Source organism: Notamacropus eugenii, chromosome 3 (assembly GCF_028372415.1).
Source record: "Notamacropus eugenii isolate mMacEug1 chromosome 3, mMacEug1.pri_v2, whole genome shotgun sequence".
NCBI lineage: Eukaryota > Metazoa > Chordata > Mammalia > Diprotodontia > Macropodidae > Notamacropus > Notamacropus eugenii.
The window spans coordinates 462,550,375-462,577,568 of record NC_092874.1 but is presented as its reverse complement, the minus strand read 5'-3'; the positions used below and the strand labels follow the sequence as shown (position 1 = coordinate 462,577,568).

General features: G+C 42.9%; 1 protein-coding gene across 2 annotated transcripts in view; it reads left to right on the top strand.

Moving 5' to 3' along the window:
* Positions 1–27,194, top strand: part of PTPRG (protein tyrosine phosphatase receptor type G) — a 796,984-nt gene that overhangs the window by 665,724 nt on the left and 104,066 nt on the right. For both annotated transcript variants that reach the window (XM_072650205.1, XM_072650203.1), the window contains exons 11-13: positions 3,295–3,344; positions 6,765–7,539; positions 23,635–23,764. In XM_072650205.1, the coding sequence (XP_072506306.1) occupies positions 3,295–3,344; positions 6,765–7,539; positions 23,635–23,764 (955 nt within the window). The remainder of the gene's footprint in view (positions 1–3,294; positions 3,345–6,764; positions 7,540–23,634; positions 23,765–27,194) is intronic.

Genomic DNA, 27,194 nt, shown 5'->3' with positions numbered 1-27,194 from the left:
TTTACCCAGCTCTGTGTTTTTCCATGTTTTCTATATTTTTAAGGTTTGAAATTATTTGAATCACAAATTTAAGTTCTGAATGATTTTGAATTTAAATTTCTAGATTGGCAACATTGACTCTCTACACCACTGTGTTCTATTATAATCCCTTATTGCAACATAAAGTTGGCCCTAGGTTTTCAAAGACAATGCCAACAGAGTGTAAGTTTTGGCAGGTCCTGCTAAACCAAGAAGGCTCTGAATACAGTTGGTGATAGAGGGCTTGTTTTCCAAAGACCAAACTAGCTAAGTGGGGAAAGCCTCACCACCAGCTTGGTCACAGGGAGGGTGATCTTTTAGCCCCAGCAACTCTCTAGGACCATCCACTGAGTCACAGAGGAGTTAAAGACTATGTTGTGGAAGAAAGACTTACCATAAAAAAGTCACAGCCTCTGAAGTTATTAAAGCAGAGTAACTTAGAGGACAACAAGGGCCAGGCAAGATAGGGTGAGAATGGAACCAGTAATTAGCTATTGGGGCCAGGTAACGTTTCTGCATCTTTTTACCATGTGTGATATTCACTATTAGTGATTAACACCAACGCATGAAGGAAAAGGAGGAAATTCTAAGAATCTGTGCTCAGAGCAAGTATTTTTGTTTCAGTTTTGGTGCTTTGTTTTGTTTCTGCAAAAAACTTAGATCCATTTTGATTCATAATGTTAAGGATTTCAAAATGGTAGACCTTAATACCCATTTGACATGTGAGTTAGAGGCGTTAACTGAGACCTTTCTAATGCCTCTTAAGAGATCTATCTTCCCTCTGTTGATCATCTCCAATTTATCCTGTCTTTAGCTTGTTTGTATATAGTTGTTCACAATTGACTGTAATCTTCTTGAGGACAGAGACTGTCTTTTACCTTTCTTTGTAGCCCCAGCACTCAGCACAATGCCTGTTACATTGGCAGGTGCTTCATAAATGTTCACTGACTGATTATTTAAACATACCCATGTCTCCCCCATACTCACTCCTATAGTTTTGAGTTTGTTCTGATAGGAAACCCATCTTTCTCCTGTTTAAATATAAATCTAATTCCTCCTACATGATTTTGTCTGGTCATTGGGAATATCCAGTTAGCATCCTCCTTATGAAAATTCTAATCAAATTCTATCCTCATCTGTCTTTTCTTTAGGTCAAATGATCACTGCCCCCAACCCAGACTTTAATGTCTCTTCTCAGAATTCTGTTTTGTACTTTAGAAATTTGGTTGACTTTCATTGGACTCTCTCCAGAAGGTCCTTTTCATTTACTTCGAGGAGTTGTTCACTTTTCCTTATATTTCTAGCGACTGGTATATAGTAAGCATTAAATTAATATTCATTGATTTACTGGATGTAGGATAAATATTCTTTCAAAGTGTATGTTATCTCAACTCAAGCAAAAGGGAATCCATGAAGTCCTATTTGCGAGTCTCTTGTTACTCTCAGGATTCAGTCAGAGAAACTATTCATTTTAAAGAGAAGGTGTTCATGAACCCAGAGTGAGCAAGATCGTTACAGCCGAGATGAGGGCCCTGCTAGTGGACACATCGTATATTCAGCACGGAGAAGAGAGTGTTGAAGGGGGAGTGATTGAAGGTCTCTTACATGGCAGTCAGTTCACCTCAATGAGCATTTATCAAGCACTTGTCAGGCACAGTGCTAGGCACTGGTGACACAAAGTCTAAAATCAAATAGCCTCTACTTTTATATTTCACTGGGAAGATCAAATGTCTACTCAAATGTAGAGTGAGGAAAATGAAGAAGAATGAGTGAACTGAGATGTGGAGGTCAGAGAAGGTTGGAAAGAGCAGGGTGGCACATGCATTGTTCCCTGAAGGAGACCATGGACCCTGAGAGGTGCAGGTAGGAGGCAAAAGATAGAACATTGAAGTCTGAACACAGCTTTTAGTCTGATTTTGATAGATCATGGGATGTGCAAAGAAGAATATCATAGGATAAAGAAGCCCAATTGCAGATGACCAAGAGAATATAAGCTCTGTAAGAGTGTAAGGGTAATTTAAATGGGAAGATCTTTCCACTATGAATATAACATTGGCACTACAAAGAGTGCTTCATTGTTTTTTGTTTTTTTGGGTATTTTTTTTTAGTATCTATGTCTCACTGCCTAGCACATAGTAGGTGTTTCATAAATGCTAGTCAATTGACTGTGTCCCTTAAATCCAGCTAAGAAGTTTGTGAGACTCATTCTCTTTGACCCTCAGAGATGAGAACCAGGAGTATCAAGTAGTAGTTGCAGAGGGCCAAATGTCATCATGTAGTTAAATTCAGAACTCATATTAAGCACATAGAAGGTACCTGGTATTGTCCTGGGCATCAAAAATGAAGATAGCCTCTGACCTCAAGTAGCTTATAGCCTAATCCAGATAAGGATATTTCCTACCACTTACAGTTGAGGAAAACTTCCCAAGAGTTAAGACCAGGGATATGCTGCTGCCAGCTCAAAGTTGTTCTTGAGTACTGATTGTTAAATTTTAAATGGGAGCATTTGCACCTTGGAACATCAAATGTTGCAAATCAGAGCATGATTTATCATTTTGTTGATTGTCTAGATTTAAGAAAGCCATCGAGAAAATATGGATAATGCAGATTAAGCTTAAACACGTGCCCTAAGTACATTTTCCCCCAGAAAGTCTGGTCTTAAACATGCTAAACATGTACCAGTGTCCCACTGGTTAAGGCTGTACATGGGTGGAGTTAGCTGCCTCTGGGACCTACTGAGTTCTGGGCTTTGGACAGGAGCTGGTAGGATTGCCACTTGTAGGATTCCTGTTCAGGTACTGGTTGCCTTAGGGAGTGTCTGAGCTTCCCACTTACCTTGAGATTCTGCAATGGTGTGAAACCAGACCCTTGGGGAACCTTTCGTAAACTCAGTAAAAATGAAGGAAGTTACATATACCTGACCACATCAGAGATCAGAGCGAGGGCTGGTTCAGAGCGATCTTTGAGCATCTATGGTTGGAGGAATTCTATTCCCTACTTATACATGGAAGGAAGGAAGGAAGGAAGGAAGGAAGGAAGGAAGGAAGGAAGGAAGGAAGGAAGGAAGGAAGGAAGGAAGGAAGGAAGGAAGGAAGGAAGGAAGGAAGGAAGGAAGGAGGGAAGGAAGGAGGGAGGGAGGGAGGGAGGGAGGGAGGAAGATAATTGTTAATGGCAACAATGAAGTATTCTTGTAAATGAGCAGCATTTAGTTAAACTGGTGACCGTAGATATGTTTAAAGAAAACTATCGTAAAATGAACTTTCTTCTTCCTCGTAGCCAATACCACTCGAATATTCCAAGGGACCCGAATTGTGAAAACAGGAGTGGTAAGTAATGATATATTTTTTAAAAATATCATTTGCATGCAGTTTGAGCTATCTCCACCAGGTGGCAGCAGTTGGTCACTGAATTGTTGCATTAAGGTGACTTAGACCTAAGCCTCATGTCAAAGAAAATTATAACCAGCTTATTTAACTGGGAGGAGGGGGGGAAGGGGGGGCAGAGAAGGGGAAGGGAACCTACATTTTATTCTTTAGAGTTCTTCCATTTTTATGAGTCATCAAATAAACAGAGGCAGCCTGGGGTAAGGGAGAGAGTGCTCAGTTTGGAGTCCAAGGATGTGCGGAGCTTTGTGATCTTGGCTGTGCTAAGCATGTCACTACCTGTGTCACCCAGGATGGACATGTCATCTCTCTGGCTTGGCCAGTTGACCTCTGAGGTTCCTGCCAGCTCCAGATTTCTACTCATATGAATACACCCTGGAGCTGAAGCAATAACCTTGCATTATGCACCTTTATTAGCTTTTAAATTCTATGGCTCTATTAAGTGTTTAAATTGCTCACGAAGTCATAGAATTTGGGAGCCAGAAGGGACCTTAGTTCTCATCTATAAAATGAGAGGGCGGGACCAAAGGATGCCAGCCATCCTGGCAGAAGAGCAGAGTTGGGTGTGTGAAGCCGGGTCAGAGGATCACAGCTTTGGAACTGGAAAGAGCCTCTGGGGTCACAGGCTGACCCTCCCATTGTGCAGAGAGGAAATGAGGAAGGGAACAGCCTTTCCTGAGATCACACAGGTAGTGAGTATTGGAACCTCACTCCTCTGACTCAACATCCAAGTCCTTTTGCATTGTGGTTCAAATTTATATTAATAACTGTTATACGAATTATATTCTTTAATCATTTTCAGTCATATCAGACTCTTCATGATCTCCTTTGGGGTTTTCATGGCAAAAATACTGGAGTGGTTTGCCCTTTCCTTCTCCAGCTTATTTTATGAATGGGGAAACTGAGACAAACAGGGTTAACTGACTTGCCCAGGGTCACACAGCTAGTGTCTGAGGCTGCATTTGACCTTAGGAAGATGAGTCTTCCTTACTCTAGATCTAGACCCTGCATTCTATGTTCACTAAACCACCTAATAGCCCTTATGCTCATTATACTGTTAGGCTGATGACAACCAATGTATGCAGGACTTTAAGCTTTAGAAAATCATTCACATGTATTGTTAGCTCATTTGGTCTTCACTACAGGTCTATGAGGTAGGAGTTATAACTGATCCTATTTTAGAGAGGAAGGAACTAAAACTGAGAGAATTTAAATGATTTGTCCAAGATCCCATAGCTAAGTGTTTGAGAAAGGATTTGAACTCATGTTTTCCTGATTCCAAATCTAATACTCTTGATATTTTAGCTCCTGTACCAGTTAAGGGCCACTTAGAGCAATGCAGTTGAATATATTCTTCTATATTAGAATAGTGTCTTCGTCATCAATTCCTGGGTTCATATCCTGCTTCTGATCATTGCACTGAGCGAAAATCAGTCAGTCCACTTCTGGCTTTCAGCTTCTTCATCTGTGTTGATTCGATGGCTCCAGAGATCCCTTCATGCTGAAGAACTAGGATCCTATAATCAATTCAACAAAAATAAATGTAATGTTTTGATAGCAGCTTGATTGAAAGAATCCCAAAATATTTGTAAAATTATCTGATCCAATCTACCCATTTTACAGAAGAAACTGAAACCCAGAAAGTTTGGTGGAATTGGGAGATATACTCAGGTCATGGGACTTTCTCGTGCAGCACAGTGACCATTGGACTAGAAGTCAGAAGAGCCAGACTCTAATCCTTGCTGTTTCACTTGGTGACCTTGAATGCTAAGACTAGTAGTTTCTATTAATCCAGCAGTTAAATGTTGACAAAGCCGTCTTTGCCGTACACCAGTGCCAAGGCTAGTCTAATGATTGCTCTTATTTTGTGATGAAGCTAAGTTTCAGAAGAGATGTGACTTCTCCACAGGCACCCAGGTAATAGGAATAACTGACGTCTTCAGATTGTTAGACTAGTACGAAAATTAGTCTACACCAACCCTCCCTCCCCCCAAACTATGTCACCTCTGTGGGCCCAAGTCTCTTCATTTATAGAATGAAGAGGTTAAATTAGAGCCATAGTTCTCATATTTTGATATGGAAATTCCAGGGCGTCTCCACAACTTTTAGGGGGTCTATGAGGTCAAAGCTATTTTTATAATAATACTAAGATGTTTTCATTTCGAATGCAATAAATATTGATAGAGATAACTCATATAAACAAAAGCTCATTGGGGTCTTTTTAAGCATATAAAAGGGGTCCTGAAAACAAATTGTTTGAGAACCACTGGGGTAGGTGATCTCTGAGACACCTTCTGATTTTTATGTTCTGTGATACTAAGGTTAAATTTTAAAGTAACAGAAAATGTTCTTAGTCAATATTTTGACTTGTACAAAAGGTAGATCAGGTTCTTGGAAGGGAAAAAATTCACCCTGGGCAGAATTCCCTATCTGGCACATGGGGACTCCTAACCATTTTTTCAAGCACTGAACTGGTAGTCAAGAAGGCATGTTTGAATTATACTTCAGACCCTTACTGGTTAAAGACCCTGTCTAAGTCCCCAGCCTCTCTGAGTCTAAGGTCCTTCATCTATAAAATGAGGGTAATCATAGCACCTGCCTCACAGTTTGGTTACAAGGACTATAGGGCCATAGATTTAGAGCAGGAAGGGGACTTATCTTGTCTCCCCCTTCCCTCTTCATTTTGAATATGAAGAAATCGAGGTATAGAGGGACTTTTCCAAGGTAACTCAGAGCTAGGACTTTAACCTAAGACCTCTAACTCCACATCAAGGGGCAGACCCTTGTGTTAGGGGTACCATGCTGCCTCCTATATATAAAATGTTTTGCAAAATTAGGTTATAGTGGAAAGAAGCTGGTACTAGTGAGTCTGTGTTCAAATCCAGGCACCATGGCTTGCTACCTATGCGGTCCTGGGCAAGTTATGTAAACAAGATGATCTCGAAGGTCCTTTCCAGCTTCTAATTTCTGAACCTAACATGCTATAGAAATGTCACCTATTTTTAGGCAGAGGAAGGAAGGAAATAAACATTTATCAAGGGGCAGGCACTTTACAAATGCTATCACATTTGATCCTCACAACAAACTTGCAAGTTGAGTGTTATTATCCCCATTTTACAGTTGAGGAAATTGAGGCAAACAAATTAAGGAATAGAAATTAAGAAGGAGAAATGAAGGTAAGAGTTTCCTCACTCTAGAATTTCTACAATACTGAAATTGTACCTGGGTTACTAGTTCATAAGAAGACTTTTCGAGCTGGGAATTGATCGAAATGAAAAGTGCCTCGTGTGGCATTCCCAGCCTTCCTCACTGACTTTGTTTTCTTCTTTGTCCCTTCCCAAACCTCCCCATGATCCCTTCAAGCCTACAGCTTCTCCTGCTTCTTCCGCTGACATGGCTCCCATCAGCTCTGGCTCTTCCACTTGGACTTCATCGGGCATCCCCTTCTCGTTCGTTTCAATGGCTACTGGAATGGGTCCATCCTCGAGCGGGAGTCAAGCGACTGTGGCCTCGGTGGTGACCAGCACCCTGCTCGCTGGTCTCGGCTTTAGTGGTGGTGGGATCTCCTCCTTCCCCAGCACTGTGTGGCCCACCCGCCTCCCAACAGCCGCTTCTGCCAGCAAACAGTCAGCCAGACCCGTTGTAGCCACGACGGAGGCTTTGTCTTCTCCGGCACCAGAAGGTGATTCTACCCTGACCAAGGACAGTGAAGGAACTGAGGAAGGGGAGAAGAATGAGAAGAGTGAGAGCGAGGATGGTGAAAGGGAACATGAGGAGGAGGGGGAGAAGGATTCAGAAAAGAAGGAAAAGAGTGGAGTGACCCACAGCACGGAGGTCCAGAACCGAACCAAGCCCACCCTGGTGACAGCTTCTCCTAATCAAACTATGGAGGACAGAAATGAAACTATAACTGGCCAAGAGCCAAACTCAAATGTCCTCCCCACAGAACGGACTGACGAAACAAGGGAAACAGTAACCAAGTCCAGCATGGACCCTGTCACCTCCACCCAAGTGCCCTCCATGGTCACAGGCGAGCATTATGAGGGAAAGGGTCCCAAGAGACCCGAGACACCATCCAAAAAGCCGAGCTCCAGAGGTGACCGATTTCCAGATGATAAGTTCATCACTGTAAATCCAGGTAAGGATGAAAATGGGTAGACCATAATCTCCACCCTGGTGCCAAGGCTGGTGCTGCTTTAAATGAGTTAGGGGGAATCTTGGAGGGAGGCAATGTGGTTCAGCAGATGAAGCGTTGGATTTGGATTCACAGAACCTGAATTTCAGTCTTGGCTCTGCTGCTTACAGTCTATAAGACCTTGCACAAATCATGTAATCATAGCTAGCATTTATACTGTGCCTACTATGTGCCATGCACTGTGCTAGGGGCTTCACAATTATTATCTCAGTGATCTTCACCACAGCCTTTTGAGGTAGGTCCTATCATTACCATCCCCTTTTTACCAATGAGGAAACTGAGGTAACCAGAGGCTATGTGACTTGCCCAGAGTCACACAACTCGTAAGTATCTGAGACCAGCTTTGAACTCGGGTCTTCCTGCCTCCAGGCCCAGCATTCTATCCACAGAGCCACTTAGCTGCCTCATGTATCACCTCTCTGGCCTTGGGTTCATTGTCTGTGAACTGAAGGGAATGGAATAAATGCCCTCAGGGGTCCCTTCCAGGTAAAAATCTGTCATTCTAAGGGCTTGAATCTGACTCAGATTGTATTATATTACTCTCTGTCTTAAAAGGTTACCTGAGAGGCGACCTATGGCCTAGTGAATAGACTGACTTGGGCTCAAGCAGACCTTCCTGTCCTGCCTTTGACACATACTGATTGAGTGGCCATGGGCCAATAATTGAATCCCTCGGTGCCGCTAGACAACTCTAAGACAGTGAGCATTAGCTCTGGCAGCCAGTAGGCCAACAAGCATTTAGGAAGACCTGCTAAGTGCCAGGCACTAGGATAAGCCCTGAGAATACAAAGAAAAAATGATATAAACAGCCCTTGCCCTCAGGGAGCTCACCTTCAAGTGGGGTAAACAGTGTGCAAATAGCTATGTGTATACAAGATACGAGCAGCAGAAATGGAAAGTAATTACCAGGCAGTAATTATACCTAGAACAGGCAAGCCTCTTGGAGAAGCTGCAAGTGTAGCAGCAGCAGCAGGAGGTTCTATGTTGGGAGTGTCCCCAGATAGATCAAAAAACAAGTCCTCACCTTTTCTATTTTTAGTGATACCTTTCATCTTTTAGACCACCATCTTGTCCTGGTATCTCTACTTTCCTATCAGAGAACCTGCCTTAATAACCAAGAAAAGCTGGGAAGCAAAACTGATGAAGTAACTATCTAGAAGTGTCTACATTAGTAACATTCTATCCACCCCTACTTCCCTGCTTGTAGTCTTTTCTGGGGGAAGAGGGAACTATGTTTCCTCTTCTGTCCTCTAGATTCAAGATGGCTCATCATGTAACCCGCCTCTAGGTACATTCTACTGGCAACCTTTTGGTGGCATCTTCCTCTTTTGTCATGTGAGTCATTGATTGTGTTTATGGCTCTACTGATTCTGTTTGAACGATGTCTTCACATGCTTCTCTAAATTCCTAATTGCCATTTCCTAAGTCTTATTACTAAGCAGGTAGGTGGCTCCATGGTGACGCATCCATCTTCCTAAGTTCAGATCTGGCCTGTGATCCTGGGCAAGTCACTTAATCTTGTATGCCTCAGTTTCCTCATCTGTAAAATGAGCTGGAAAAGGAAATGGCAAACTCGTATCTCTGTGGAGAAAAACCCAAATGGGGTCACAGAGTCAGACACAATTGAAAAACAACTGAACATTTAAATGCCTTATTCTGTAACATCATAGATTACAATTTATTTACTCATTCCCCAGTAGAGGGGTCCTCACTCAGCGGGATCCTTGGAATGGAATGAGATAAGCTCTGTAAAATGTTTGGCAAACCTAAAAGGGTCACATAAGTATGTTCTGCTACTGTAATTATTTGTCTCCCTTTTATGTGATCCTTTCAATATTGCCCCTTTCAACCCTTTTGTTAATGGTAACTGAGTTTAAGTATATTTTTTAGTCATTTGGCAATAACTTAGTCCATGGTGATCTCTTGATAAAATCTTCTTGATATCACGCTATTTAGGACCTCAAAATAATGCTCCTACAAACACACAACCATGAGAAGTTTTTGTTAATGATGGACCATGTTATTTGCCCAAGACGAAATTGCAGCTCTTCTGCACCATCCATGCCCCAGTAGTTGGGGGCCACTTGGCAGAAGCCAGGACTGGACACTGTCACGGTTCAGTCTCCACTGCTCAATTAACCAGATAACTATTCTTTTCCGCCCCTGTCTCTGCCATTTATCTATCTCATTTAATGGAACCCTCCTTTCCCCCATGTGAGCACGAGGGTTGTTATTGTTGTGGTTTGTTGTCTTTTAATAAAAAATCTTTGATTTTGCCAGACTGAGATGTTTGGTAACAAATTTTTGCATCAAAGCTGTCATGGAGTTATAAGAGTGCAAAAAAAAAGGAGAGAGAGAGAAAAAGAGAGGGGGAGAGAGAGAGAAGCAACTGGTAAATATTTATCTGCTTTTACACTTGTAAACATTAAAATTCATCAAAAGCTGAGACCTCGTATGTGAAGTTAGAACTTAGAATAAATTTTCATGCTTTGAGTTACTCTCCTCCTTAAAGCTAGTAATGGTCTAATTTTTTTAAAGGCCTTTGAGTGCTCTTTAGTTTTGTTCTAGTAGTAAGGAAATGGACAAAACGTTCTGTCCAAGATCAGCTAAAGGAAGGGACATTTAGCTCCATATAAAGACCAGGTGACTATTCAAAGGCAGAATTGGAAAAATAATGAGTCATTGAAAGTGTCCCTGAATAATTTAGTTTCTGCAAACCCTGGGTAAAAAGACAGTGTCTCTTAAGCGTTCAACCTTTGACCTCAGTCCCTGACCTAACTGCCTCTAAATATGTTGTAAAATTTGGCTCAATTGAGCAGTTGGTACAGTCATCAAAAAATGTTACCTTTAAGGCAAGGGAGAAGACATAATAAGAGATCTTTTTAAATAACTGAAGAACTTTCTAGATAATCCAGGTCCTAAAGGGGACATTCATAGCGGACTTTGGGGAGCTGGGATACCCTAATATAAGGTCTACTCATTCTTTTTAGCAGAAAATAATCACCCACTTTATATCACACCTACGGCTGACAAAATGCTTGACACATGTTATCTCACTTGAACTTCATGGCCATCCTATGAGGAGGAGGTATTGTTTTTATCCACAGATGAGAAAAACTGAGCCTCAGAAGTTTAGCAATCTGCTCAAAGTCATACAACTAGTCATTGTCAGAAGCAGAATTTCAAGTTGGGTCTTTCTGATGACAAATCCAGTGTTGTGTGCATTACTTCAAGATGCCTTTATGGAAATGAAGTATCACTGAATCTCAGAACTGGGAGGGACCCTAACAGCCATGTGGTCCATAGTAGAAGTGAATGCCTTCTCTAATGCCTAACAAATGACCCTCCAGGGGCTGCTGAAAGATATGTGACACTTTCCCTAGGCAGCCCATTCCACTTCAGAGGAATCTTATTGTTAGGAAATGTATTTTCCCCTGACATTAAGCTTAAATTTATTTCTTTGCAACCTAGTGCTTTCTCGTCCATAAGTCCTTGTTCTAGTGTTTGGGACCAAGCTGAGCAAGTCTGCTTCCTCTTTCTCATGATAGGGTTTCAAATACTAAAGATAAGATCATTATCATGTCCCCTGAAGTCTCCTTTTCTCCAGGTAAATGGTTTCTTGTTTCTGCAGTGTTTCCTTAGATGGCATGGGCTCCAGTGCCCTCTTTCCTGATAAACGTGGCAAATGGCCCTTAGATCAGGAGACACAGGGAATGATCAGGGCACTTGGGATAACATCTTAGACCAATAGAACAGATTCCAGTTAAGGAAATGTGCTGGCTGCATGGTCCCTTGCATGGTGGTGCCTAACCGGGGAGCCTTTTTGAGGGTCCCAAGGAGCTAGAAAAAGTTCCTGATGGCAACAGGAATGAGAAAAGCTTCTCTTTAGTTCTCTTGTTTGTGAACTTCTCCTGAGACTGTGATCTTGTGCCCCTTTCAGTAAAAAGAATATAAGCTCATTAAATGGAAGGGATTGTCATTATTTTATGTTTGTACCCACAATGCCTTGCACATAGCCGGTTCTTCATTAGGGCTTGTTGATTGCATGTGGCTTGGATAGCCACTCTCACCTGTACAGTCATTCTAAAAACAGGATAGTCAAACTGAAGAGAGAAGCAGAGCCCCTTGTTTGAGAGCTTTTAGCCCCTCCTTGCATGTCTCAGCAATGGTCTGTCCCACTTACCTGGAAGGCACAGCTGTGAGGTGATAGAAGAAGAAACAAATTTGTGTTCCTGTTTTGGCTTCAGAAGCCAAAGTGTTGTTGTTCAGTCATTTCAGTCATGTCTGACTCTTCATGACCCTGTTTGGGTTTTTTTTTTTTTTTGGCAGAGATACTGTAGTGGTTGGCCATTTTCTTCTGCAGTTCATTTTACAGATGAGGAAACTGAGGCAAACAAGGTTGTGTGACTTGCTCAGGGTCGCACAGCCAGTAAGTGTCTGGGGCCAGATTTGAACTAAGGTCTTCCTAATTCCAGGCCTCTTACTCTATCCACTGAGCTACGCTAAGCCACAAGAACGAGGGGTCATTTTCCATTTTTCTTTGTTTCTTGGGAGGCCATAGCTAAAATGCAGATTATCCTGTTGTTTAGTGTCCCTGTGTTTAATTACACTGGTACATACATGGGAAGCACACACAGTCTGTTGCTGCACTGCACGCCAAGCCTCATCCTGGTGTGAAATCATCAGGTCATTATTAGAAGAGATGTTTGTGGCCACCTAGTCCGACCTCCTCATATTTCTCCAACCTCTCATTTTCTAGAGAGGAAAACTCAAGTGGGAGTGAGTTGACTTGCTTAAGGTCACACAGGTAAGCATCAGAGGCAGGATATGAATTCAGATCCTATGCTCCCAGGTGTTGTTTCCCCCATACCACACTGGTGCTCTGTCTTCCCCACAGTGGGGATTTCAGATTCTACTGTGTTGGACAGGTCAACAATATGAACGCCATGTCTCCTGACTTCCTTCTGGTTCCAGCTAACATCCCACCTTTCCTTTTTATAGGAAGCTTTTCTCAGTCCCCCTTGATGCTAATGTCTCTCCTCAGTGATTATCAATAAATTATCATGTTTATTTGTTTATAACAAGTCACTTGCATGTCTTCCCACCCATTAGACTGTGAGTTCTGTGAGAGCATGCCTATGTTTTCCCTCTCTTTGTATCCTCAGAGTGCCTGGCACGCAGTAGGTATTTAATAATTTCTTCTTTACTTGACTTTTTTAAATACCTTGTCCTGAGAATTTTTTTTTTCCATTTAGTCATTTCCAAAAAGTAGAAAATGACCTCCCTTTTAAAAGTCCCTGAAAGTTATGGCCAATAAAAAAGTGTTGTGAAATTGCTAAAATGAGGGTGATTGTAAATGAGGATGGTTGTGAATGTGGATGGTAAAAAGAGTAAAGAATGATGAAAAAACAAGGGAATGATTAAGATGCCAACAATTCTTGTTCTCTGAGCGTTTGGGTTTTTTTTGCCTCTCAACCCTTCTTCCTGTGATTATTTTCAAATGGCCCTTATGCTGGAGGTGAATCACTTTAAACAAATATGGCACCATGATTCTTAATCTCTATAATCTCTATCATGTTATGTCTTATTTAGTTATTTGTACTAAAAGCAAATACATATTTAGGACTTCCCACTTAATATTCAGTTGCTTACGCATTATTCCACTCTGAGGAGGAAAAAAAAGGCATTCAGTCTAATCTTATAAACTCTTCTGTGCCATTTTAAAGATGTAGTCAATAGAAAAAACTCATTTTCACTCCCTCTGAGATTTCATAATAAGATTTTCAGGTGAGGCTTAAAACCCCATCTTCATTGATTCAGTTCAGTTAGCTAGGGAGGCTTTTTATGTTCCAGGCACCATGCTAAGTCATGGGGAGGTAGAGAGAGACAAAAATGAAACAATCCCTGTGCTTTTTCCTGGGGGAGACATAAACCAAGAGTTTACTGCCCCATCTCTCATTCTGGAGGTTTGAGGAGAAAAGGTATATGAATGTGAGTAAGGTATTCCCTTATTCTGGTTACAGAAGAGAAGATCTAATCACATGTGCCCCGGGAGAATGGTCTGGGAACTCATCTTCCTGGCTCAGTGTGTATCTGGTGACCCTGTGAATTTACTACATATAAAATGGGATTAAGGGGAGTTTGTTGAATTGCATTGTATGGGTAACCTTATCAGTACTGCCTTTCTTCAGAATCCTCCCTGGATTCATTTCTCCTGAGTTTTGCCTTCTTTCAGGGACTCACATGTTAATTAGGGAGTCCTTGGTTCTGGAAAGTTAATAGCCCCAGAGTTAATACAGCTGTCGAGGGTGCTGTTCCAGGAAGCAGCCCAGCCCATACTCTGGGTGGTGCTGGATCACAATTAGGTGGTCAGAGTGATCTTTTTGGGTAAACTGTACACTTAAAGAAAAAAAATAAACTCCACAAGGGGTCGATAGAGTTTCTTGCAGGGGGCTGGGGAAGGAAGAGAAGGTGAGAGAGAAAGGTGGAATGCTCTAAATCCATGCTGAGAGTGGAAAGTACACCTGGCAGGAAGTCACAGAACAGAAGGGAAGGAGGACCAGTTCTCAGGTTTCGCCACCTGAAATCTCCAGATGCTTCTGTAATAAAGTACACTGAGTGTTGATTTACTGAATCGGGAAAGGTACTATTTATGGGGCTTCGAATGAAGATGGGACTTTGTAAAAAGCTGTCCCATTTCCCACACCTATAACCAAAATCGAGATCAGAGACCCTTCTTTGAGTAATAGGAAGTGAGATGGCTTTGAATGGTGAGTGAGTTCTTATTTAAAAGGCATGGATCTAAATGGAAACAAATGGGATGCTGTGAGGCAGCCCAGGATCCATAATGGCAGGACAGAACCACTGTCCTGAATTGGGAGCATCTATCTGCATTTACAAACGACGAACCATCGCTTCTCTGCACTGGTGGTTTATGAAATGTCAGGGCTGGGGTGGGGGGAATAAAAGGAAAGTTTTATGCCCTGATAAAAGCTGCTGCCTTTATTATATAGACATCTACAGTTTATGGTGATGAGTGGCATTACTTAGGGAGAATAAACACATTTATGTTGCCCACAATTGAGCTGGTGGATGGCCTGCCAAGGCAGCAGATTTATGGACATAGGAAATGCCTCCCTTCCACTCATCCTTCTCCCACCCTCTGAGAGACCCAACTCTTGTTCTCTTCCATTCTCCAGTTTCTGACATTTCAGATACAGGCTTACTTTTGTAATTGAAAATAGTTATCTTTTTGTCAAAAGGATGAGGCTGCCTTAGCCTGGGGTGAGCAGCTCTGTAGAGAGGGTTGGGGTCCATCTGATGAGGATGCCTGCCTGAAGCATCCACACCACATTGTAATCATTTTTATTTGCTTCCTACTGGGATGAAATCCAAGCCAGTAAAAGGCAAACAGAATTAATTCAGTGATGACATATGCCACTGAAAACTGTTTTTCTTTTCTCTTCTCTCTCTCTCTTTCTCTCTCTCTCCTCTCTCTCATTCTCTTCTCTCTGTCATTCTCTCCTCTCTCTCTTTTTCTCTCTCACCCTTTCTTCTCAGATCTCCAGGATGAGATGTTGGGCAGTTCACTCTTGGTACCCAGCTTTGTTTTTGTCTTTGTGCCCCTCTCCCCACCCCAGGATTTAGGACAGTTGCTGGGAACACAAATGATTGCTTATCAAACTGAACTGAAAGTTCTCTTTAAGAGAAATCTGGGTGGAAAAAATAAACAGGAAACAGACCATTTGGTGAATTTAAGCATGGTGCCATGAGGAGAGCTGTGTTCAAGGCCCCCAGAGGACCTAGCTTTGAATTCCAGCACTGCTGCTTACCTGCCTGCCTGACTTTGGACAAGACGTTAACTCCTCTGTGCCTCAGTTTCTTAATCTGTAAAATGAGAGGTTTGGACTAAGTAACCTAGAAGGTTCTGTCTAATTCTTAAAATAATGGCTAACATTAATATGACACCTTAAGGTTCGCAAGGTGTTTTCCATCTATTATCTTACTTGACACCCACAGCATCTCTGGGAGGTAGAGCCCATCATTATTATCCCTATTTTACAGATGAGGAAGCTAGTCAGTCAGTAAGCATTTACTAAAGGCTCGTGCTCTGCCGGACTCTGCACTAAGCATGGGGGACACAGAGAGACAGAAACGTGGTCCCTGCCCTCAAGAAGCTCATGATCCACTGGGGGAAACAGCATGCAAACCAGATGTATGCATGATGTAGACAGAGAGTGTAGCAGTTAATCTCTGGGGAGTGAAACAAGCAGGAGGGGCTGCCATGGAAAACCTCCTCCAGAAGGTGAGACTTGAGCTGAGTCCTGAAAGAATCTAGGGAAGGCAAGAGGCAATGGTGAGGAAGGAGAGGGCATCCTAAGGATGGGGGATGGCCGGAGAAAGATCCAAAGACAGGAGATAGAATATCATGTGCAAGGAAACGCAGATAACTGGCAACCCAGTTTTCCAAGTCCAACCAGTACCCAGTATAGTTCTGCTTCCATGATCTTATGCCCCTCACCTTGAAAGGAGAGAAGTCCACAAGTGTGGCATGTGTCCTCCATCATCCAATGGGTTGCCCATGACCTGCATCCAATGGAATCCAGAGAGAGCTCTGTATCAGGCACTTACAGTGTTCTCAGTCAGCAAATCCTGTCTGCAGGATAAGCGTTTGAGGAAATCCCTACTTTCTTGAGCCTTGTTTGAATTGCCAGAACTAAGGTGGCAGAAGTCAGCATAGACTCTATAGGCCCCCTCACATCTGTGACATAAAGAAATTACTTGATTTTCAGTTAATTGTTTAAATTTCTCAAATGACTTTGGAGTCCTAATGAGCACCTGCTTAAGATAGCTGTTAGACACAAAACCCTTACCTCTAGAGCCAGGCAGTTGTATACCTGGGCATGTCATCTGGCATTCCCCAAGTCATGTTTTCCACTTCAATTCTGAGTTTTCCATAGATGCCCTGTGAGCTTGTTATCCATTGGATCAGGATACTACCCTGATCTCACAAATAAGGACTAATCCATCTCATGCCAGAACAGCCTGGAGAGAATGGAGAGCCCAGTGAGCATAAGCCAGATCAGATTTGGCCTATGTTGGGCTTAATACAAAGACCTTCATGAAGTTCAAGTCACTCTAGATGGCTGTTCAAGTCCTTTCTGAGTCTACAGTTTGGGGATTCTGAGATTCTGATTTGGAAAAGACCGGAGGAGCCAACTGGTCACACAGCCTTTGATGGGGGCAACCTGATTCTCTGGAAGGCTGCTGAACTGCCACAGAGCCTTTGAATCCAATAATTGGAGCTGTACTTGAATGTCAGATTGGCCTCAGCACACGTGAGGTCCCTTCTGCATTTCATTACGCTGAAAACCTCAAAGAATTTGAGGAAGTTTGAACATACACACACGTATATGTACATATGTACATGCTTTCGTGTGTGTATGTATATGTATAGTGTGTGTATACATACATCCATTTGTGCAAAGTTGAGGAAGGAGGTTGAGGGGAACAGTTCACACACAAAAATTCCAACTTGTAGTAATTTGGTGTTTTACTGACTATTTAGAATTTAGCTTTTTTTTTTTTAACATCTATGATCACATAGATTTATTTACTCCACAGTCCAGCTTATTGATTCTTTGTAAACACTGATGCAAAATGTGTCTCACCAAGAGAGATTTGTGTTCAGTGGCTCATAGGATCCAGGGCTAGAAGGAACCATAGAGATTGCCCAGTAGATGTGATCAAGGTCTTCAGACAGGCTGAATGGCCTCTCATAGGGGATGATGTAGAGGGAAGTCTTGTTCAGGTGAGGAAGGCTTGTCTACACCAGGACTCTCTTGGACCCCTTGGGCAATCTGGGGAAGCCCATAGACCCTTCTCAAGAATGTTTTTAAATGCATAAAACAAAATATGTGGGATCACAAAGGTAGCCAGTGATAGTGAAATACAGTTATCAAAGCATCTACATGACAAGCTCACCTGCCTCTGGCTACCTGGTCTGGGTGGTTGCTAAGTGTCTCCTAGCTTTGAGATTCTGAAATAGACCACCCAGACTCTCCATGTTGTCCCTCTTGGCAAACTCATAGCAGCCCTAAGTTCATCAACTAATAGCAGCTCTGTAAGATTTCTGACGTATTATCTTTGGGGTGATTTATTTCATCAGGAAATGGGATTCAAGTGCAAGTGTTGCTGGACCAAATGGTTAAGATTTTGAAATTGACAGTGAGGGAGGGGCAGTATGAACATAACGGAAAACCATGCTTGGACTTCATTTCGGGAGAGACCTGCCCTGATTGACTATGAGCTTTGGGATCTTGAACATGCCAGCTGTAAAATGGGAATTGTAATGCCTCTGGCACCTGACTGGCTGAGCTGCTATGAGGATTAAATAAGATATCACAAACCTAAAAGCTTAGTTTAAATATCAGGAATTTTAAAAGTATCCTGTTAGAAGAAAAAGACATGATGTTGACATCATACCCCCTGTTAAGACGCAATGTGTTGCTTATTAGGAACAGCCTTCAAGTTAGGAAATTCAAGGTTCAAGTCCTGGGTTTGACATTTGATGCATATTAGCTATGTGACCTTAACCTCCCAGGGTGCCCAGGCAGCTTGTTAAGACTCTTAAGTTACAGACAAGTTGCTGATCTTTGACTGTAGAAGTATTTCCACATTGGGAGTTGCCTCCATATGAAAATCACGAGTCCATCTTCCCTCCCCTCCCCCCTCTCCCAGTGCTGCTGCATATCAGAGACCAATGGCACTCAGTCATTCGAATAATTTAATTCAATAAACTTGAATTAAGCATCCAGTATGTTCAAGGCTTTGGAAACACAAAAGCAAAACAAGGAAAGGTCCTTGCCAATGAGGAGCATACAGTTAACTACTCTGATGTGGAAGGTGATGGGAAGTAAAGATGGCGTTGGGATCAGAGCACCCATGCTCAGGGCTCTGTGTACTCCCTGATGACTTGATTTCCTCTAGAAGTAATCATTCCCATGAAACCAAGGTTTGGGAGTCAGAAAACCTGTCTTTGGAAGCTCATTTTGCTCTCCACTGCCCATGACCTCAGGCAAGTCATTCCAGTTCTCTGGACTCCGCTCATGTGTGAAATAAAGGGTTTGGATTCAGGGACCTTGAAGTGTGGGATGTATGGAGTATTCAGGGAGGGAGACTAGCACGAGTGGTGTGAGGGCTGCTCATCCACCTCCCTGTCCAACCGTCACCCAACTCTCATCCGTGGCATGTATAGTGGTCACACCTTGCTAAAACCATCTCAGTGGGTGGGCTAAACAGAGGGTCCCTGACAGGTCTCAAGTCCATCATGAGTTGTCAGGAGGGGGCTGGGGGGATGTCTGCCCCAAGCATGTGAAGACTTCCCCCAGGCAAATGAGAACAATTTGTTCCAAGCAGGTGCTTTGGAGCGCTTAGAGCTTGGTCAGATATTGAAGAAACTGTGGTCAACCACTGCATCCCCAGCCATAGCCAGTCATCCTGACTTCTGTCCTGCCACCGGACTTTGATGACTCTGGAAGAGAGAGGGAGGCTGATGACTTTGTGCAGCTCTGCCTCCCTTCAGTCCAATTCATGGGCAATTCAAGACATCATCCATGAAGTCATGAGTCCTCTTTGAAAATGAAGGACAAACAACAAGTCTGTGATGCTAGGAACAGCACACAAATAAGAGAGGCCGCTGCGTAACTTTTTTTTGGCCTCTTCAAATATACTTTTGACCGTATGCATGAAAATGAATGTGAGCAGGGTATGCTCCCATTAGGTGAACCCAGATGAATTATTGTCCTGAACCATGCTCTCTTTGTGCTGGAACTTGCCAGGTCTCCAGTGTTGAGGTCAAATGCTGCCTCCTCCAGGGAGCCCATCTGGTGATCTTTCTCCCTAGCCCAGCCAGGAATGAACTTACCTGCCTCAACGGTCCTTTGTAGCTTCTTACATGTGGATTTCTTTCCAACTCATGTGAGCACTTGTTTGTGAAACTGACTTGAACGCAAGAACTAATTCACTTTTTTATATTTCCTGCAGCCCCTACTAGAGTGCCTTGCCTATAGGAAGTGAGGGCTTTCCATGAGTATCAGGCAGCTGAGTCACACAGCGGGTAGAATAACAGACTTGGAAATAGAAAGACATGAGTTCAAATTGCGTGATCCTAGGCAAGTCACTTAACTTTTCTAGACCTCAGTTTCCTCATCTGTAAAATGAGGGAATTGGACTCAGTGGCCTCCAAAGTAGATCCCTTTCAGTTCTAAATCTGAGATTCTTTGGCATGCCAATCACTGGAGTCACTGCGGATTCATGTGTTTATATGCCTTTTTATAACCCATTGGATAGACATATTTCTAAAACACCCCTGGTCCTTCCTTATTAAAATAAAGGACATGGTTAAACTGTGGGTAGGCTATATCCACAGTGCTGAGTATCCTGTTGTAAGTGTTCAGATGACCTCAAAGGCAGGATGTACAGAGGGCTGTTTGTCCATGTCGTGTCTACCCTGTCTCTAGACTATCTCTTTCGCTTTCATTTCTTATTCTTGGCACTGTGCCTGCACCCCTTTCTCCTTTTGTTATTTTCTGTTGCCTATCTCTGTGATTGAGAGGGGGGGACATCAGATCATTAAGCCTGTAAAAGTTGTGTGTAAAATGTGAGTAAACAGGCTCTAAGTGAGGGAGAAAGGACTTTAGGAGTGAAATTCTAGTGTACGAACTTGGCAAAAACGCTTTTGGCTGCTCAGAAGGTTCGCTTTTTTTTTAAACTTGTTTCCCAATTTTTTGCTGTGCTATCATTTTATTCTCCTAGATCCCATCTTAGTTCTGATTAGGTGAAGTGTCTTATTGTTGGGACTTGGCACGTTCTCTTGGCAAATAGACTGTTAATGTTTGCTGTATAATGTAGATAATATTACAAGTGTCACTTTGAAAACAGCAATGGTCCCCTGAAATAGTACCAATTCCTCTAGTTGCCTGGCCTTCCTTTCTCTCCTCAGTGGAGTCTCTGTGTCATCTTGCCCTGGAAGGTGATTTGGATAATAGTCTCAAGTCCAGTTAAGATCCCTGACCCCTTGTGGCCTTCCAGTAGAAGGCATTGCCTGGTCCCAAGGAAGGCAGGAGGTAGGAAGCCTGCTTAAGGAAGTGTTTGGGAGATCCTAGAATAGCAAGGTCTCTCTCAGAGCTCAGAGTGGGACTGAGACCTAGGCTTCCTTGCGTTTTTGCTTATCACAAGCCATAAAGTATGTGACTCAAATCTGACATTGCCAAAGAGGCCACCCTGACCAAGAAGACACTGAGTTCATATAGATTGGACACATGAGTCATAGTTGGGTTTTTGATTGGGCCTCTATTCTCTTTTACAAGATAAGCCATAAAGGATTTCCTGATTTGCCCCTCCCCACAACACATCCCAGGTCCAGTCATTGCTTGTTGGGCTGCAGGAAGGTCAGCCTGGCCAGGAAACCCAAAGGGAGAGAAGAGGGGACTGTCCTCTGTCACTGCTCTCCTATGGTTCTGTCTCCTTACAGCTTTGCAGTGGATAAAGTGGACTTGGGCCAGAGAGCTTTAGAGAACCTTAGTTAAAATGTGGACCTGCTAATCCTCAATCTCTGCTACTAACTGGTCATGTGACCTTATATAAAACCTTTATCTGAATTTTCTCATCCAGAAAATGGAGGCGATTTCAAACCCACCTTTCTCATATAGCCTGCAGGAGGGAAGAAATGAGATATTTTGAGAGCATTTTATAACTTAAGCTCTATTTCAAGAAGGAAAGTCAAATAACTATTATTTATTATCTATGATGAATGAAATTGGGAGAGAGCTAGGTGTTACAGTGGATAGAGTGTTGGGCTTGGAATCAGGAAGACTCATCCTCATGGGTTCAAATCTGGCCTCAGACACTTACTGACTGTATGACCCTGGGCAAGTCACTATACCCTGTTTGCTTCAGTTTCCTCATCTAAATGAGCTGCAGAAGGAAATGACCAACCACTTCAATATCTTTGCCAAGAAAATAGAAAATGGGGTTGCAAAGAGGCAGATACATGAATGAAATAATTGGTACTCACGAGGAACATTCATTCTGGTGTGGCAGACAACACTCAAACTCATACAGGTACAAATTATCACAGTGTCATTATACAGCGAAAGGATCATTGGCTTTGGAGTCAGAGGACCTGAATTCAAATCCTGTGTTTGAAGCTTACCAATTAAGGCAAATAACTTAAACTCCCTGGCCCTGTTTCCTCATGTTAAATGAGTGGGTGCAAATAGGTAGTATCTGAAGTCATTGATCTTTGAACCTATGGACTAGTGTGTACCAGGACAAGTCACGTAACCTGCCCTGTAAAATGGGAGTAGATCTAGATCTCCATCCAAGATGGGGTCAGCTGTCAGCCCTGGACTGATGATCATCCATTCCCAGCTCAGCTCATAGTGACTTGCCTGGTCATCTCCCTACCTCCCTACCTCCCTTAGCTAAATGCTGGCCTAGTTTTGGGAAAGCAGACAGAATCCTCCCAGAGTGTGAATGAGCCTGCAGCCCTGCTCTCAACAAAAACAAAAACAGACCAGCTTCCCACCTCTGGGCACAGTTCCGCTTTGATTCTGTGCTCCCCCCGCCCCCCTCCACACACCCCATTACATTCTGCCCCGCTGAGAATGCCTGACCGACATGATGTAACCTAGCAAGGAGCTGGAACAGTGACAACTGTGGACTCACAGCTGCCTCTGTTCGGTAGACATGGGCTAAGCAGATCATGTGGCAAAGATATGTAGGACGGGAGCCACATCAGCTCAGAATGAGTCCTTGCTTTGTGTCTATTAAAAACATAGACGATGGAATGAAGCCTTCCCTAGCAGCTCTTTGCAGGGAAGGAGGTTGTGTCTTGTTCTCCTGATTCATGCTTCAGGTATCCAAGACTTCCCATCATTTTCTCAAGCAGTCAATCAATCAATACTTATTAATCACCTACTCTGTGCCAGGCACCATACCAAGCACTGGGAATACAGAGAAAGGCAAAAGACAGCCTCTGCCCTTGAGGGACTCTCATATATATGTATAAATGCGTGTAAGTATGTGTATAAAGGGAAAGACATGCAAACATTATGTACAAACAAGCCAGAGACAGGTGCCCAGAAGGATTTTACTTATACACACATATGTATAGTTAAATAAAATATGTCTAATGATTACAGTGGTACCAAAGCTTAGGTCAGGGTCGACGTCTGCTAACCTCTTTTGCAAAAAAAAAAAAAGGGGGGGGGCGTTTGATGTGTCTGGCTTTCGATCTGTGGGATTGATGCTTACGGAACACAGCTTATGTAAGAAGCAGTGTTTTGGTTGTGACTAAGGAGGAAATGGTGACAGCTGCACTTTGTGCGATCCCTGGGCTCACCAGGACAGGCAGCACGGCGCACACTGGGCGTGTGGATTGGGACACTTTGGTCCCTCCCCTCAAAAAGTGGAGCAGAACTCAGTGTCTGGGATTGCACTAACCCCTTCCCTGTTCTCTCTGCGTCTCTCCCTCTTTCTTATTCCCTCTGGTTTGGTTTTCTTTCTCTCTGTCCCTTTTTTTCTTCTTTCTCCTAACTTTCCCTTTCTTTTCTCTCCCTTTCCCCTTCATTCTCCCTCTTTTTTCTCTTTTCTCTCATTTTCTATCCTCCCTCTCTTTCTTCCCTATTTCCCTCCCTCATTCCTTCTTTCTCCTTCTCTCCCTCTTTTTTCTTTCCTATCTCCTTCATCCTCCCTCTTCTCTTTCTCTCCATCTCTCCATTCTCCCTCTCTTTCTCTCTTTTCCCTCCCTCTATTCTCCTTTCTTCTACCTCCCTTTCTCTCCTTCACTTTTCTTTCTCGCCTCTCATTTTCCCTTTCTCTCTCTTGTTTCTCTCTCTCTCTCTCTCTCTCTCTCTCTCTCTCTCTCTCTCTCTCTCTCTCTCTCTCTCTCTCTCTCTCTCTCTCTTCTTCTCCCATTCTCTCACCTCCATCTCATTCCTGGTTTTTAACTGGACTGCTTTCTGTTTGCTGCAGACAAGAACACATCTAGCATGGTGACCCGAGCTTCTCCTGGGAGGATGGATTGGATTATCCCCTTGATCGTAGTGTCTGCTCTGACCTTCGTGTGCCTCGTTCTTCTTATTGCTGTGCTAGTTTATTGGAGGTGAGTCCATTTCTTCTATATTCAGAATCAATGAGAAACGTTGGGGAAAGTTTGCCTTCAAGTATCTGCTGGCCAGTGGAGGACAGGGGTGGGGACCAGGGGGATGCTGACATGGGGTGAGCATGACCTCTCTGGTTTTCTTTTTCATCTCCTTCAGACAATTCCACTCATGATAGCTGGAGGGTTTCTGGCATTAACTCTATTAGAGGGATCAAGTCCTCCAAGGAAAGGGGCTCTTGGTGCTGTCAGCCTTTAAGAAACAGCTTTCCCAGAGGCTAAACTGGGTCCCAACTTCACAGTCAGTCAGTCAACAGGCAGTGGGGATACAAGCACCAGGAAGAAAAGAGTTCCTGCTTCAGGGGGCTCCCATTTAACGAGGCACACAGCAAGGTCCCGTGTAAATAGATCTAGGATAAACAGAGATGAGAAAGACAAATTAAACCACAATATTAAATACAAGTATTTGGGAGTATTTGCATGATATATCCCTAGTCTGGTGCTCTTAAAAGTAATGATGAAAAGATCTTTCACCTAGACCAGGGGTTCTTAACCTGGAGTCTTTGAATAGATTTCAAGGGATCCGTGAACTTGGATGGGGAAAAATTATATCTTTATTTTCTTTAAGCTCTAACTGAAATTTAGCATTTCCTTCCATTATTGAAAAACATGAGTGTCAGAGAGGACTCACAGGTGTCATCAGACTGACTGCCGAGGGAGCCCGTGACAGCCAGAAAGAGTTAAGAGTCCCTGACCTAGGTGCTGAGCTGTGGAGGCTTTAAGACACAAATCTTAATAAGTGTCCAAAGGTTTCACTGAGCCTTTGGTGCTAATAAAAAGTGCAATTGTACCTTGAAGATGCCAGAGAATATGTGGTACAAATACTTAACAACAGGAGAAGAAGAAATAGCTATGGCATCCTGGATAGATAGCTTGTTCTGAATCAGAAAGAACTGGCTTCCAGACCCACTTCTGCCTCATTGTCTGTGTGACCCTGGGTAGGTCACTGGATCTCTAAGTTCTTCACTTAAGATTACTTTGCAGGGTAGAGTCCATCTGCAGTGGTAAAGGGAATTTCTTCACCAGGAGGTCCCAAACCAATGAAATCCTAGATCCAGTCCACAAAAACAAAGAGGAGAAATAGCAGCTGGCTGTGCATTTACATGGATGACACAAGGGAGAGGCAGCGCCAGGGAGGTGGGCAGGAGAGGGCACAAAGGTAGCTATCACTGTGCCAAGGGCTTATAATTTTTCTCCTGGGACTTTTTTTTGAAAGGGGGCAGAGGTCAAAATACTTTGCCTTTTCTCAGGTATAAGTCAGTCTTTAGTGGAAGAATTTAAAAACTGTCCAAGAGTTAGGAGAAGTTCCAAGAGCCATGAGTATGGAAACACATTTTAAAAGGAGAGGGTTAAGGCAACCTGGTCCTTAAACTTTATTTTTTTAGGCACAAACTTTTTTATTTACAAAACTAGTAAAGCTCATAGCATAACCACACGTATGGAAGGAAAAAAGGGCAAGATAAGTAGATTTGAATTAGCAGGGCTAGAAAAAGTGGATGAGAATGAGATCAGCAGGAGACAGGGCCTCCTTTCTGACCAACATATATTTTAAAATTAATGTTCAGGGGTGAAGGTGGACATTGGGAGACCAGGGAATTGGTAAGTGAAGAAGCATCCCCTCTTAACCTTTGACAAAGCAGTTTTGACCATGGAGTGGCAGAACTGGCCTTCTTATCTTTTAAGCACTTGAAAAGAATGGATGGTTTGTGAACAAACCTGCCCTAAATAGAACACACTCCAAGACTGAGTCAGATGAGAGCCTAGCCAATTCTTGCCTGAAATTAAAACAGCGACACTGAGTAACTTTGGAGTGTTGGAGGGGTTTTTTTCTTGAATTGAAGACAAAGAACTCATGTTTCCCAACTGTTGGTTAACATCTCATACACATGGCGGCTTCAGAATCAGCATCACTATGGAATTGTTTGGAAAGTTAGACATTTGTATCATTTGTGTCTTGCTGCCACAGCAAGGACTTAATCTTGCCTTTGTTGGTGTTGCTGTTGAGTCATTTTAGTCGTGTCTGACTCTCTCTTCCATTTAGGGTCTTCTTGGCAATGATACCGCCATTTTTTTTTTGCCATTTCCCTCCCCAGCTCATCTTACAGATAAGACAGCCAGGGGTAAATGACTTGCCAAGAGTCACACAACTAGTAAGTGTCTGAGGCTGGAATTGAATTCAGGAAGATGGATCTTCCTGACTCCAGGTCAGGCGCTCTATGTACTGCACCACCTAGCTTCCCCTAATGTTGGAGTCTGACTTTATATAACTCAGTTATTTGTAGAGAATCGTTTAGTGACCAGTCCTAAACATGCCTCTTTCCATCTTTTGCTCATTCGCATAGTTCTGCCATCTGAGACCAAGCAGAGCTAGTTTGAGTCTCTTTCTGCAAGACAGTCCTCAGCATACTTGAAGGTGGCCATCATCCCCTTAAGACTTCTCTAGAAAAAAAAATCCATGGTCCCTTCAACCATCATCCTCTGGCAGGATACTGAGGCCCTTCCTCTTTGTCGCCTTCTTCTAGACATTCTCCAACTTATTAGTACTCTCTTAAAACATAGTGCCCAAAATGGCGTACAGCACTTTAGATATGAGGTCATCACAGAGGAGTATAGGAAGACTAGCCACTCCCTAGTCCTGGACACCATACTTCTCTTCATCAGGCTTTGAGGCTGCCATAATGTACTGAATTTATGTTGAACTTGCAGCCTACTGAAACCTCCACATTGTCTAGTGAAGAGCCATAAGTTCAGAGATCTAGAGCTTGAAGAATACTAGAATCAGAGATCTAGACTAGGAAAGAACATCAGAGGTCAGTTAGTCCAGCCCCCTTCATGAATAGCTGGTTAATTTGAGGACCAGGGAGAATACATAATTTTCCCAAGGTCTAACAAGTAGAGGCAGGATTTGTACCCAGATATTTTGACTGCAGAGCCAGTATAGTGCAGAACTTTCCCCTGAACTTGCACTTGTTGTATTTGTGAAGTCTGTTTTCTTAATTCAAATTGAAGACTTTAATATTTATTCAAATTAAATTTCATCTACAACTCAACTTCTACTCTGTCAAGATAATTTTAAATCTTGACTTTGTCGGCCAACAGGTTAACCATTCTGCTTAGCTTTATGTTACCCTTAAATTTTGTGTGCTTATGATCTATGCATTTGTCTAAGTTATTGACACAAATGTTAGAAAGCACAGATCCTTGGAGCACTCCACTGGGGACTTCCTTCTAAGCTGACATCTAACCACTAATGACTACTCTTTCAGGATGGTTATTGAACCATTTCCTTCTGCTGGGAGTTACCACTTGCCACTCACTGCTCAGCACTTCTTTGTCTGACCTTTTCCAGATGATATCTCTCCTGACCAAATCT